This window comes from Ctenocephalides felis, unplaced genomic scaffold (genome assembly GCF_003426905.1).
Source record: "Ctenocephalides felis isolate EL2017-DRISC unplaced genomic scaffold, ASM342690v1 CF-g0.4_SCAFFOLD_01604, whole genome shotgun sequence".
In the NCBI taxonomy this organism is placed as follows: Eukaryota; Metazoa; Arthropoda; class Insecta; order Siphonaptera; family Pulicidae; genus Ctenocephalides; species Ctenocephalides felis.
The window spans coordinates 6,562,178-6,577,941 of record NW_020537758.1 but is presented as its reverse complement, the minus strand read 5'-3'; the positions used below and the strand labels follow the sequence as shown (position 1 = coordinate 6,577,941).

General features: G+C 27.5%; 1 protein-coding gene and 1 pseudogene across 1 annotated transcript; both read right to left on the bottom strand.

Moving 5' to 3' along the window:
• Positions 1–11,485, bottom strand: part of LOC113372133 — a 19,412-nt pseudogene extending 7,927 nt beyond the window's left edge.
• Positions 11,486–13,196: 1,711 nt separating this feature from the next.
• On the bottom strand, positions 13,197–14,024 carry LOC113372180 (cyclin-dependent kinases regulatory subunit-like). The gene is made up of 2 exons (XM_026612508.1): positions 13,888–14,024; positions 13,197–13,463 (listed from the first exon to the last, which is right to left on the bottom strand). Exons 1-2 carry the CDS (start codon positions 13,944–13,946, stop codon positions 13,262–13,264), a joined length of 261 nt encoding a protein of 86 aa, XP_026468293.1. The 5' UTR covers positions 13,947–14,024; the 3' UTR covers positions 13,197–13,261.
• Between the last annotated feature and the right edge of the window lie 1,740 nt (positions 14,025–15,764).

The window sequence follows — 15,764 nt, the reverse complement described above, 5'->3', positions numbered from 1 at the left end:
TTCAAAAAAATTTAAATAATCAACTTTTTTCAAAAAAAATCGATATTAAAAAATCTTCAAAATTTTGAAAATCTTCAAAATTATCCAAGAAATCTAATTTAAAAATAATTAACTAATGATCTATTTGAAATTATTTACAGCATTTATTGATATTTTCATTCCTCGATGTTTAATTACGGTACGGGAAGTTCCGCAATTGCAAATTAAAAAAAATATTAATATTTTAAAAAAAGTATTCTTAAAAAAATTTGAGAACATTTTAAACTTTCAAAAAATCGAATATTTTCAAAAATTCTCAAAATACTTTAAAAATCGATTTTTTCCAAAAAAATTCGAACTTTAAAAAACCTTCAAAATTTTGCAAAAATTTCAAAATTATCAAAAAAAATCTAATTTAAAAAAAATTAACAAATGATCTATTTGAAATTATTTACAGCATTTATGGATTATTTGAAGTCCTCGAACATTCCGTTACGGTACGGGAAGTTCCAGCGATTTGCCTTAAGGCACGATGCCATACACCACTAGTTTTCGAGATATTTGAATAAAAACTTACCTAAACACTTCCAATGGTGACAGTATAGATGTAAGAATGTCCCCGCTCACAAAATTGTACTCGGTTAAAAGAAACGATGGCAGCCACGTAAATCTTAGAATAAATCTTCTATGACGGCAAAATAATAATAACTCTGGAATAAAAAATAAATTAATATTATATATATATAATTAAAAAAATAAAATATTTATATTACCGTTGATGAGTATACAATTTCTTCTCTTAAAAATTGATTTTCCCCAGCATTGCTATCGAACAACCCCCAATCCATTTTAACATCCCACGTGTAAGCGTACAAAGAACTCACCACCGAACTTATAAGCCACAGATAGAGATAGGGATTCTCAAAATTGCTTTCGTAATTGCTAAAAAATAAAATATACACAAAATATTAAAAAAAGAGTGCGTGTAAAGTTCACACGCGATGAAGTAAGTAAAAATAAATACATCATATAACAATTTTGAATAATTTTAATTAGTAATATAATAACACTCGTGACGCACACATTTATCAGTGTCGTCAACCTTTATACACATTAATATAACGATAAATTATAAATTATATATTTATAATAGCATTAAAAATATGTATAATATTTATAAACAATAATGTAATTAAAGTCATCCTTCAAATACGACATGATCGTTTGTCATTGTAATTAGCATTTAGAAATTAACCTTCATTAGAGAAATAAAGTAATTACTGATTAATAAATACTAAAATATGTTAAACAACGCCTAAACAATATTGTTTTTGCAACTTCACTCATCATGTAATAATTGTGTTTGAAGAACTTCATGTAATTAAAATTAACATTCATTCATTGACTGCTTGTATTTTTTCTACTTTTTTGCTGGCAATATAATCTCATTCTTTGAACAGCTGTAATATCTGTCTTGCGTAAAAATATTTTCCATTTTAATAACATCCAAGATTTATAACTAGTGGAGCGCATGGCATCGTGCCTTAAAGCAAATTGCTGGAACTTCCCGTACCAAAAATTTACTTAAGAAAATGAGATTTGAGAAACTATAAATTTGACAAAAAAATTACTATTCTTTGAAAAAAAAATGTGCTCTTTATTTTGACATATTTTGCAAATTCTGAACTTTTTTCAAACCAATTGTTCTGCTTTAACTGCATAGAGACAAAATATCGAAGCGCGTAAGCGCCGCGTCGCCGTCTGACGGATTAACATTGTACGGAACACATAACAATGTAAACAACATTTATACTTATTGTTAAAATCTCTATAAAATATCTGATAATTTCATGTATATATGTCTAATGATCCATTTTTGACCGCCAGATAGCATTTTTTTAACAACTTCATGTAATTAAATTAACATACATTCATTGACTGCTTGAATTTTTTTTACTTTTTGCTGGCGATATAATCTCATTTTTTGAACAGCTGTAATATCTGTCTTGCGTAAAAAATATTTTACATTTCAATAACTTCAAAGATTTATAGAAACTGCGAATAATATAGAAATAATTTCTAATCAATAAATTTACGTTTAGTACACGGCACAAATGTTTAATTTGTTTTATTATTTTCAAGGGATAAAGTAAAATATTCTTCTGAATCAGGCATTTTTCATTAAATAAAGATTTGTACTACGATGTAACTTTAAAATGTTTATTTATCTATGCCGATTTCCTTGTTGATATTGGTACGCATACAACGACATATCTCGTTTGCGTTTGTGTTTGAACAAAATTTTCAAGATATTTGCACAAAACCAAAAAAGTGCGCAGATTACCGTACCAATTAAGTATTGTTTGACCTTCGAGTAATAAATTATAAGTTTGTTATAATTTTAGGCAAAATTTTACTATTATGAAGTATAATTCCATTAATGTAGATTTGCAGAGAATTTTATGTACTTTCTAAAAATATAAGATGTTTGATAAGTGTTAAAACTAATTTTCAAGATATTTGCAAAAAACCAAAAACGTGCGCACGATTATCATGCCTCTTAAGTCCGGTTTGAGCGTCGTATGATAAATTATATGTTTGATGCAATTTTAAGCAAATTTATATAATTTTGTATAATTTGATTAATGTGGATTTGCAGGGAATTTTATGTACTTTTTAAAAATATAAGATGTTTGATAAGTCTTAGAACAAATTTTTCAAGATATTTGCACAAAACAAATGCAAAATTTTACTATTAGCAGTATAATTTTATTAATGTCTATTCACATACACGACGACTAATCATAATCGACCCGTATAAAAATGATACCGTCGAGAGCGAATGACGAATCATTGGCTCTCGACTCTTATCTTATCTTATCTACTTCCGTTGCATTTGTACGGATTTACACCCTAGTCGTGCCTAAAGAAGTTTTACTTCAAAATACACAAAATATGAAAAAAATGTATTTGCCAACAAGAATAATTTTTTTTTATCTTACTTGCATAAAAGTTCTTCAAAGTGGCAAAAATGACGACCAGAAAAGTTGTCGAATATTTGCCAGCGTTCACCAAATGGGGAAAAGCTTCCCTGGAATCTCGATACCGACGAAGACACTGGGCAAACCTGATCCAGGCTGGATGCAATTCACAATCGGCCTGGATATGAAGGAATTTTCCATACATTGTGAGGTATCTGAAAAAAAAACAAGTTAAAGTGGTGCATGACATCCTGCCTTAACGGGGGTGCCTGCTTAAAGGCTTGAAAATTCGCTGATTTTGAGGAATTTTTAGGGAAGGAAATAAATATTTAATTAAAACGAAACTTTCAGGTTTTATTGTTACATATTTCAACAAATTTCTCAATTTTTTTTATTAAAATAAATAAATTTTGAAGATTTTTTGAACGTTCAAAATTTTTTGAAAAAAAAAATCGATTTTTTTTAGTTTTTGAAAATATTCAATTTTTTTTTTGAAAGTTGCGAAAAGTTCTCAAATTTTTGTCAGAAATTGTTTTTATTAAATTTAGATATATTTTTAATTTTTCAAAATTTAGATTTTTTTCGAAAATTTTTATTTTGTTTTTTGAAAATCTTCAAAATTATGAAATTTTATAAAAACATTTTTTGCACACCGTCTACGCAAGCAGAAGGTTTTTTGAATTAATCCAATCGGATGATCCGCTCTCTCAAAAACTTTGACCATTTTTAAACCCTTTGCGCTCGATTTCTCCGTAACGGCCGGACGTGCCTTTCGCAAAAACGAGTACAAACCGAATATTTTTTTAATCCTACGAATCGAAAATGTCGAGGTTATTCGTTTGAACCATATAAATGAAGATCAAAATTAAAAATCTTGGTACGGAACCCAAAAAATTGATACAAATAAAATGTTTTTTGATTTATTCAAATCGGACGCTCCGTTCTCTCAAAAACTCAATTTCTATTTTCTGCACTCTTTGCTGCGTATCTCCGTAACGGCTGGACCTGCCTTTGCCAAAAACTAATCAGCACATCTCATTATTAATAGGAATCGAATGTTTTTTGAACCATTCAAATCGGTTGATCCGTGCGCCCAAAATCGTCGACAAAAAATTACGGACTAACAAAACACATCAATTTTTCTAAGATATGCCAAAATGTTCAGAATCCTTCAAAACGTCGAGAAATGCAAAAATTTTCATTTTCGATTTTCGGCCCCTTACTATAACTTGCCCTACGAAAAGTTAAAAAACAATTTATTTTTATTAAGAGTTGTCCAGCCTTTTTAAATTTTGGAGTCACATTTCTTTATTTTATTTTTTTTTTTATTTTATTTATTTTTACTTTAAAATACTAATTATTTTTATCAAATGTTGTCCATCCCTAAATTTTTTTCACTTTTGAGCCTATTTACTATATTTTAAATTTCTATAACTCGAAATGGAAAAATACATAGAACACTTTTTATTTAGAAAAACTATTTTTTTCATTTTTTTCTCCCATTTACCCATTAAACAAACATTTCCCGATGCGCACAAACTGTATATTTCTAATAAAAAAACATTAAAATATTAAAATTTAAATCTACAATAGTTTTAGTTTACCATACAAATTTATGGCAAAGCTGTACAATTTTTCACTCTCTCCTTTTTTTCGATCTCACTCAATAAAAAACACGGGAATATATATCAAAATCTTGAAATTAGAAATGTGCCACCTTGCAAAGACTATTAAGGGACATTTATATGTGGCATGCTTTGCAGTGGGTAAACCATTTATATATGTTTTTTGTTTAGATGCTGCCTTTCACTTATGCACCACGTTTGCAAATCAGTCATACTAAAATATTTTATACGAACTATTATTTTTATGTCAAAACAAGCTTTGTCGGGTCGCTATATATATATATTATATATATATATATATATATATATATATTATAAATCTTTATCTTACCTCCGGCTGCTTGAAGCCAATTTCCATTAGTGATATAAAAACAGCTAAAAAATGAAAGTCCAGCATAACCCACAAGGGAATTCAATTGATCGGCGAGCCAGAAATCAGCGAACGCCACTGCAAAAAACGGTGCTGCTATCATCCGGCCCTGAAAAAAAAATGTATAAAACCCCATAAAACGCAAGTATCATCCAAACTATCTTTTACCCACTTACACAGATTTTTAACAACCAGAACCTGGCCTCGTGTCTGAAGACCTTGAAAGGGTTCACCAGGAACACGACCATGATCGCAGTCAACGCCAAAGGGTTGACATACGGAGGAATGCTCAGACTGGCGCTATAAATAAAACTAAGTATACTAAGGGTCCAGACGACCCCAAAAATTGCTGCCAATTCTATCAAATGCTGCTCGGATAGATGATTTCTTGGGTCCAGCTCGAAAATCAGGACATGGTTCACTCCTGATGAACGCCAACCGTAAACGTTGACTCCGAGGAGAAAAATAAACTCGATTATCAGAAGAGGACCTCTGTAGAGTCTGAATGCTATCAGGAGACTTTCGGTTGTTGTGTCTCGAAAAATTGCTAAGGGATAAAGAATAGTTGGTAAAAGGATATTTAAAATGTGTCCTTTAAAGGGCACAACTAGTGTAACCGCCTAAAAAAGGTGATTTTTGGAAATTTATATTAAAAAAAATACTTTATCAATCATTACAAAATTTTAGGAATGTATTTATACATGTTTTAAGAATACATAGTAAAATTTTTGAAGCAAAAAATTTAATATTTTTTAAGTTATAGTCGATCTCCAACGGCGCGACAAAAAAAGACCCTTCACTGCTGCAGTGATTCCGGCCTTCTCTACGTGGATGAAATTCAAAAAAAAAATTTTCGTTAATTTAGATAATATTGTCTAAAAGATGAACTACGATAAAGAAAAAAAACTAGCTGTAAGTGGAATTCTGTCTTGAGGCAATTATGGCATCGTGCCTTAAGGCAAATTGCTGGAACTTCCCGTACCGTAACGAAATGTTCGTGGAATACTGAATGTTTTCAAATAGATTATTATAAATATTGTAACATTGTCTAATATTTATAAGAATTATATAAACTGAATTGCAGAATTGAAATTATTTGTAAAGTATATTAGAACTATAGTCAGAATTAAAAATAAAATCTGAAATATTTCGATATACAAAAAAAAAAAAAAAATGGAACAAATTTTTTTTTCCAAAATCAATTATTTTGTTAAGACAAGCAGAAAGTTCTTTGAATCATTTAAATCGGACGCTTAGTTCCCTCAAAAACTGCCATTTTTTGCACATTTAGCTCTGTATCTTCGAAATGGCCGGCCTGCCTTTGCCAAAAGCTAATAACCACTTCTCCCAATCATTACTAATTGAATGTTTTTTAGATCATTCAAATCGGATACTCCGTTCTCTCAAAAATTCGATTCTATTTTCTGCAATCTTTGCTCCGTATCTTCGAAACGGCTGGACCTGCCTTTGCCAAAAACTAATCAGCTCTTTTCCCTATCAATAGGAATCGAATGTTTTTTGAACCATTCAAATCGGTTGATCCGTACGCCCGAAAACGTGGACGAAAATTGTATCCATACATACATACACACACACACACACACCACACACACATCCATTTTTTCTGAGGTATGCCAAAACGTTCAGAAACCTTCAAAACGTCGAGAAATGTAAAAATTTTCAATTCCGATTTTCGGCCCATTACAATAACTTACCCTACGGGAAGTTAATAAAAAATTGACAAAATGACGGTATTTTTTTAAAAAAGTCAAATTTTACCCAAAATTTTGGTCGTTTTTGGACTGCCAAAATTCGATTTTTGATCCGATCAAAAAATCGATAGTTCATTTTACAGAGAACTATATATATGACATGTAAAAATAATTCGATAGTGATCGGATCATTTGTTTTTGTGTAATCGCTGCAGCAAATTCGGAAAATGCTGTTTCGAGAAAAATGCGTTTAAATATAAAATGAGCGCTATACTGTATACTATATACACCATTTAAATGGCTGTGACTCAAAAACTATGTAAGATATCGATTTAAAATTTTGGTATGTTACTTTTAACCCTCCGTCGGTCGGATATTTTTTCACCTTCGAACGGTCGAAAAGGTCTGGCTGGACCACCATTCATTTTACATGCATTTATATGGGATAAATGAGTTTTTGGTGACTTATATATTAACGATTATTAGTAGTAAATATTTAAAGTTTTTTTTTTCTTTTTTCTTACCGTCTTTTGCATGTGTTGTACTTGCTTATAATAAAAATATTACATATTATATTATATAAAATAAATCAAGAAATATAAAAAAATCGTTGCTTTTTTGTTAATTTTTCTGATTTATATCAATGAAAAACAATATTTATTCTTTTTCGGCGCCTTTAGAATGAATGTGAAATTCACATGAAAACGAAATGAGGTGCGTCGCATTTGAAATGAGCTGTAAAACTCAAAGTGAAAATATAATTTCACTGCAGGTTTCCAAAAAAAAATTTCGAACGCAGTACGGGTAGAAAAATTGTTGATAATGTGTGTATTACTCATCCGATATTCAGAGTTTGCGATTACCAATAAGTTTGGTAGGTTTTCAAGGAACTCTCGTCATGAAAATACTAACACACATATTACAACACAAAGCAAAGAATATATACAACGCAGTTTGAATAGAAAATACCATGAAAAAGACAAAATACTGGTTTACATACATCAAAAAGCCTATATTTCATACAAAATGTATGGGTGGTCTAGACAGACCTTTCCGACCGTTCAAAGTATAATAGAGTTAATATCCTTATAATTATCCTTCTGTGCATTTTTTCGTCCTGATTTTTTCATTGATCGACAGCTAATGAAATTTTAAGAAAAGTCAAGAAATTTCAAGTCGATAGGATTACTAGAAGTATTCTTTTTTTTTAATTGAAGTCGAAAAAAGTCTGGCCAGACCACGCCGACCGACGGAGGGTTAAAGGTATAACCTATCGAAATATGGAAAAATTGAAAATTCGATTTTTTGAAAATTTCACACTAGTTGTGCCCTTAACTTACCGGAGAGTATGACTGTTATAAACTAAGACAATAAAGCTTCCGGAAAATAGTCCGACTTTAAAAGTTGTCCAGGGACTTTGTTGTTCGCCTAAGGGAGGTACTCTCAGCCTTTTCATCGCCCTTGGCGATCACCACCTATATTAAAAAAAAAAACAGTGGCTTAAGGCAAATTGCTTGTACTTTCCGTACCGTAACGAAATTTTCGAGGAATATTTTCAAATAGATTATTGTGAATACTATAACATTGTCTAATATTTATAAGAATTATATAAACTGAATTGCAAAGTTAAAATTATTCATTTAAAGTATATAAGTGAGCTTTAGAACTTTAGCCAGAATTAAAATTAAAATCCGATGCTCAAAAACAAAAATCTAGTGGTGTATGGCATCGTGGCTTAAAGCAAATTGTTGGAACTTCCCATACCGTAATTAAACATTCGAGGAATGAAAATAGTCAATAACTGTTTTAAATAATTTCAAATAAATTATTCATTATAAATTCATATTTGCCTATTACATTTGGCAACGAGCTTATTATACATACATCTTAGGAAACATCGAATTCAGAGTCGTTTTATTCAGAATTTTTATATCGGGCTGTATATAACTGTTGGCATGGAATCGTAGTAAATTTTATCTAGTTTCTCCCTATCTAACCGAAAAGGGGGGTGCTTTCATATGATATTTGTGAGTTATTTGACAAAAACCAAAAAAATGTCCCGAATTTTCTATTCATTTCCAAAGAGTAATGAAATATCGAATTCAAAGTCGTTTTATTCTAAATTTTTATATCGGGGCATATTGTCGAAAATGTCGAGAACATTTGTTTGAACCAATTAAAAATCTTGGTACGGAACCCAAAAAAATGACACAAAATGTGTACACATTATTAAAATCTCTATAAAATATCTGATAGTTTGATGTGCACATGTCTAATGATCATTTTTATCCGCATTTTTTCACTTTTTTATTGAAACTCCAAAACCGCTAGACCTGCCTTCCCAAAAATACAAATAAAATGTTTTTCGAATCATTCAAATCGGACGCTCCGTTCTTTAAAAAACTAGATTTCTATTTTCTGCACTTTTTGCTCCGTATCTCCGTAACGGCTGGACCTGCCCTTGCCAAAAACTAATGAGCACATCTCCCTAACAATAAAAATCGAATGTTTTTTGAACGATTCACATCGGTTGATCCGTGTTCCCGAAATCGTCAACGAAAAATTGTATCCGCACATACATACACACACACGCACGCACACACACACACACACACGCACACGCACATACATCCATTTTTTCTAAGGTATGCCAAAATGTTCAGAACTCTTTGAAACGTAAAGCTATGCAAAAATTTTCATTTTCGATTTTTGTCACAATTAATATTGAATATTCAAGTAAATAAATTATTACCTTCTAAATCATTAGTCACAGCACTTTCAGTTTCATTAATAAGTTTATCAATGTCTTTATTTGTAAAAAAATGTGAGGTCTCAACTTGCTCCTTTCGCCATTTGGCACCAATTTCGACAGATAAAAGCTGAAACAAAAAAAATAAATAAAAACACTTAGAATACAAAAAGCTGCATAATTTATATTTAATGTTTTTATTACCTTATCGTGTTTTTTGAGTATTTTCCTGAAACCCGTATGATTTAAATTCTGATAATTCTGGAGTAATATTAAAGATAAATAGAATTCACTAAAAGCCAATTTTAATTCCTGGACTTTGCGGTATGGCAAGAGGGCCTTTTTTGCTGTTTCTCGCTTGCTCTTATTGCTACCCATCTGGAAAAAATGTAATTGACATATGTATATATATATATATATATATATATATATATAAATATATAGAAAAAAGCTCACTCTTAAAGATGCTTTTAACTCTGTGTGCAAAGCAGCAAATTTCCTGGTGGCTTCGGCAAGTTTTTCTGCAAATAAAAAAATAAATTTATTTCTTATATATATATATATATATATATATATATATATATATATTTATTATCATTATCATATACCTGAGTAAAAAGTATTAATTTTCTTAAGTTCATTATCACAATAGTGGAAAAACTGTTCATCGAAATGTGCAAAATGTCTAGCCAACACTTCTGGTTCTACGGAATCTGCTGCAGGAGCCTCCTCTACAGCAGTATATAACATTGCTTTCATTTCCTGAAACAAAACACGAATAGAGATATGAGATAAGGTCCTTCATTAACATATATAAACATCGTCCTATTTATAAGCTCTTATATTTTGTCTATAAATATACGAATTCACATGGTCAGTAAAGCTAGGTTCTAATTAAATTCCACCAAATCCCTTTAAGACTATCATACAAAAATATAAAGCACAAAAATAAAAAACTGTTAGATCTCTTAATGACAGCATTTAGAATACATGAAGGTTTCAATAACAAATAGTAATTCAATACACGGTCAGTAAAGCTAGGTACTAATTAAATTCCTTGGATCCCTTTTAAGACAATTGATGTACAAAATATAAAGTTAATAAGCACAAAAATAAAAAAACTATTAGATCTCTTAAAGACAGCATTTAGAATACACAAAGGTTTCAATAACAAATAGTAATTGAATGCATGTTCTTTCAGCAGTCAGTAAGGCTAGGTACTAATTAAATTTCTTAGAATGCCTTTAGGACTATCGATGTACAAAAATATAAAGTCAATAAGCAAAGAAATGGAAAACTATTAGATCTCTTAAAGACAGCATTTAGAATACACGTAGGTTTCAATAACAAATAGTAATTTAATACATCTTCTTTCAACGGTCAAGTAAAGCTAGGTACTAATTAAATTTCTTAGAATGCTTTTAGGACTATTGATATACAAAAATATAAAGCACAAAAATAAAAAACTATTAGATCTCTTACAGACAGCATTTAGATTTCAATAACAAATAGTAATTCAATCCACTTTTTTTCAACGGTCAGTAAAGCTAGGTACAAATTAAATTCCATCGTAGATCTATCTAGGTACAAAATTATCTTACCTCGTAATTTATATATTGTTTCCTCCATTCTGGAGTAATATGTGCTGACAAATGTTCTGCAAATTTCATCTTGTTTGGACATCAAAACTTCTTAAATACTTCATACAATCTGAAAAAAAAAAATGTAAAAAAATCTCATACCAGATACAAGAATTCCTGTATTAAGTAAAATACCCGTTATGTATATAAAACAACCATTTTTCTGTATTATTTGAGTGCTACAAACAATTTTAAATATATATTTTATTATCTAGGTCACGGCAAAATTCTTTTAAACCCAAAATAAAAATAATTTTTGACACTTAACAGCTGATGTACAAACCTAACCTCAAAATCTGCAAATTTCATCCGCACTGTTTTAATATTAATTTAACACTAAAACTTTTAATCATCTTGTCCACAACATATTAACAATATAATTAATTAATTCCACTATGTATATTTATTAGAAATATTCCTATAAATTATTATATTTGTAGAGTTGTGTTACTCTGATAAGAGTCCAATGGTGGACTTACCTAAACAAACAAAGACAACTTTATTTTAATAATGGTCAGCTAATAAAAGACATTTTTAATTTATTAGATTTTCATAATGGATGTTGGGGAATATACATATTAACATAGGACTAATAATAATTAAATCTTGATAAATACAAAAGCATGTTTAATTAAGATGCTGATAAGCTCTCTTTAATCTTTTTCTGATAACATTGTTGTACACTGATTTTTTGCATATATAAATAATATATATATATATATATATATATATAATGTTTAATTATATTAAAATTTTATATAAAATATTTTTTTATATGCAAATACTTACTTTATTTATTTTTGCCCATTATTTTACCCAAAAAAATTTTTTATTATAAGTTTATATTAAATTCTACAAAATTATATGTTTTTTTTATTGCGCTACATTTTTTTTTCAAAATAACGATTATTTTGTTTAAACCAGGTGTAAGTGGCATTTTGCCTTAAGATAATTTAATATTTTTATAAATTTTAAAGACTACATTTAGATATTTTAAGTAATTTTTAAAATATAAATAAAAATGTGAAGAAATGTACTCACATATATTATTTCATGGATATTTACTTATGCTTTTAATTTTATTTTAAATGCAAATTAATTTATTTTAGATAATATAATACTCTAAAAGAATTCTAAAAACTGCATCTTTTTATTTTTGGATATTTTATTTTAGTAATATTTGAAATAAGTATAGACAATAATATAAGAAATGTACAAAAATGTTTTGGTAAATTTAATATTAATAAAAATTTAATAATTAATAATTCAGAATTTAAATAAAATCTCAACTGTTTATTTCGAAAATAAAGTATATTAGTTTTGTAGTTAAATATATATATTTTAAATTATTCATATTTTTTTAAACATAATTTTTTATTTATTGTATATATTTTTTGTTATTTCTTGTATTTTTTGCAATTTTATTCATTGATTTTTTTTTATTTATTGTATATGTTTTATTTTCTCAAATTATATCATTTATTGTATTTTTTCCTTGAATATATCTTCAAATATATTATTCAATATATATAAAGAAACAGTATTTAACTCAGTTTGATATAAATTTTATAAAAATTCAACATAATTTCTTTCTTTCTTTCTTTATTATCGAACTTGAGAAATAAGTGGTATTTACATTGGCCGAGAAAATAATCAATTTTAAATAATAATTAAAGTTTATTTATATTGTTTTATATTGAAATATGAATGTGTATATTTATTTATGCAGTGTATATTTTTAATGCATTATTTATTTCTGTATTGTATATTTTATTATTCATTGTATAATTTTTATTCTTAATATAATTTTCAAATTGTATATTTATTGTATTATTGTTCTTACTCATTGTTTAATTTCTCATTCATATGATGTTCATTTATTATTATTATTATTTATTATTATTGTTATTTATTTGTTGTTGTTATTTCTCATTCATTGTATTTACTGCACAGCTGTAATTTCGTTTTTTTATTCATCCTAATCCTTGTTTTGAATTTTTCTTTTCATTGAGTATTTTTTTTATCATTATAGAAAAACTAACATAATAAATCAAAATACTTTAATCACATCTTTAAATACAAAATCTACAAATCAAAATAAATATCTATTTATATATATTAACATTGCTTAGAACCTCCTTCCCACATACTAAAAAAAATTCTTAGTACAATCACTCGTCTCATCACATTATTCATAATAATTATTTAATATGCCAGCAAAACTTCACCGGCATTATTCTCATCGGGTTTGGGTCTTCTGAAAAGTAGGACATGGGGTTCAGGATTGTGCATCATATAGTGAACCCAACCTGGACTTTGTTGAACTCCCAGGTTTCTCCATTCGGTCTCGGACATTAAATGAGTCTTGGGCACGTGACGGACTAGATCTTTTGGTAGGATCACATGCCTGGGGTAAAAGACACATGATAAATACATACATATATATATATATATATATATATATATACATATATTTACATGTGCAAACAAAAATGTATTGTCGATGACACGATTAATAGCTTTTTGCAAATAATAGCATACTTATTGATTATAACTATATATGCAATATAGTTTTATATCATTATACTTTATAAAGTAAAAATTATTTACCATTTGTAAGAAACGATCCAAAACATTGATGTTTGAGGTTAGTTATATCAAAAGTACCACATATACTTTAACAATAACAAATATGCTCAAAAAGGCATACCCATACAACATGATTTACATTTAAACAATATTTAACTACTTGTATGCACTTTATCCAACAAAATCTGTATCAATTACTTATTTCAATTAAATTTTTGAGGTTAGTTTATATTTTTATTTACCTGTATTCATATTGTTCGTCCATATATTTTTCCGAATATTGTATTTGATTTGCAGGCATAATACACAGCTTTGCAATATATAATTTTACTAATTTTATCACAAGTTTTATTTAATTTTTATTAAATAAAAATTTTGCTGTCATTTGTTGTTTTGACATTTCAAACGACGTGAAGTAAGCGAACTACTAGATACTAATAGCGAAGATTCAAACCAATAGCGGCAAGGCGGCAAATTTGAAAAATTTGAATATAATAATATAAAATTGTTATAAGTAAAAATTTCCATAAACTCGTATAGAATATTGAAAATATAAAGAACTACCTGTTAAAAATACAATTTAAAAGATATTATATTAAAAGCTACAAAAAATTCCATGAAATTTTAAAGAAACTACTGTAGAAAATAAAAAACTGTAGAAAATTCATATTTTGCCTGAAAATTCTAAAGGTTCATAATCAATTTTATGTATATATATATATATAGATAATTAAATGTTATAATAAAAGTCATTGAATTATTTTTCATATCAATAATTACAGTTTATTTGTTTGTATTTTTTCATTCAAGTGAACTACATGTAAAATGCAATTTATAAAAATCAAAAAACATTCGTGGGTTTACAAACTAAATTATAAAATAGTCTGGTACAGTATATAATTCTCATTTATATATATATATATATATATATATATATATATAAATGAGTAGAGAGTATTTATTAGTTTACATCTTTGGTGTTTATATATTTTACATAAATCTTGGTTATTTTAATAATAAACATAAAACTAATTGTACAATTATTTTTGTACGGTAATTGACTTTACAATTGGAATTTATTTATTGTTTATATTTTTATTTGGGCTTGTTGGACGATACAAAATATTTTGATAAAATTTTTATATAAATTCCTTAATTTAAATTAGGACTGCCACCGGTTTTTATTATATATCTTAATAACCGTTAGAGATTTAATAAATATTTATTCAACAATTTTGTAGCAAACAAAATTTGCAACAAAACATTATATATGAGTTTTTTCTAAATTTCTAACAATTTTATGAAAAAATACGACTTGAAATATTCTTGAAATTATTTATTAATTACACTTGTCCCAAAATGTTCTTGAAATTATTTATAACGCATTTCAGGGCTATATTACTGGTTTTATTTATTTATCTTTACAACCGTTATAGATAAGATAAATATATATTAAACATTTTTGTAGATCAAAAAATTTGCAACAAAAAATTATATATGAATTTTTTTTCAGATTTCTAACAAACTTACGAGAAATTACGACTTGAAAAATTACATTTGAACTAAAATTTTCTAGTAATTATTTATAACAAATTTCAGTATCGGTTTTATTTATTTATCTTTATAAAAGTTGTAGATATGATAAATATTAATTCAACAATATTGTAGCTGAAGAAATTTGCAATAATAAATTAAATATGAATTTTTTTCAAATTTTTAACAATTTTACGAGAAAACACGACTTGAATATTGCAAACGTTTGTATTATGAAACGTTGTTTTCAAAAGCTTGTAGAATTTTCCTAAAACTTTTTAAAAAATTTAAATTTCACAAAATTGTTATAAATTTTACGTAGACTTAGTAAAAAGTTAGTCTTTGCTAGTTAAAACAAAAGTTATAAAAATAATACTACAAAAGTGTCCTCAAATACGATTTGCATTGTCAGTTTTGCATGTAAATTTCATCCAAATTTTACATTTCACTGATAAAAAATGTTATTATTTATTATGTCAATACACATAAATATCTGAAATTATTAAATTCTTTCTAAAATACCGAAAAATTTAATTATTTTCCAACAAAACATCTTGTATCGTCCAACAACCACACATTTCTACAC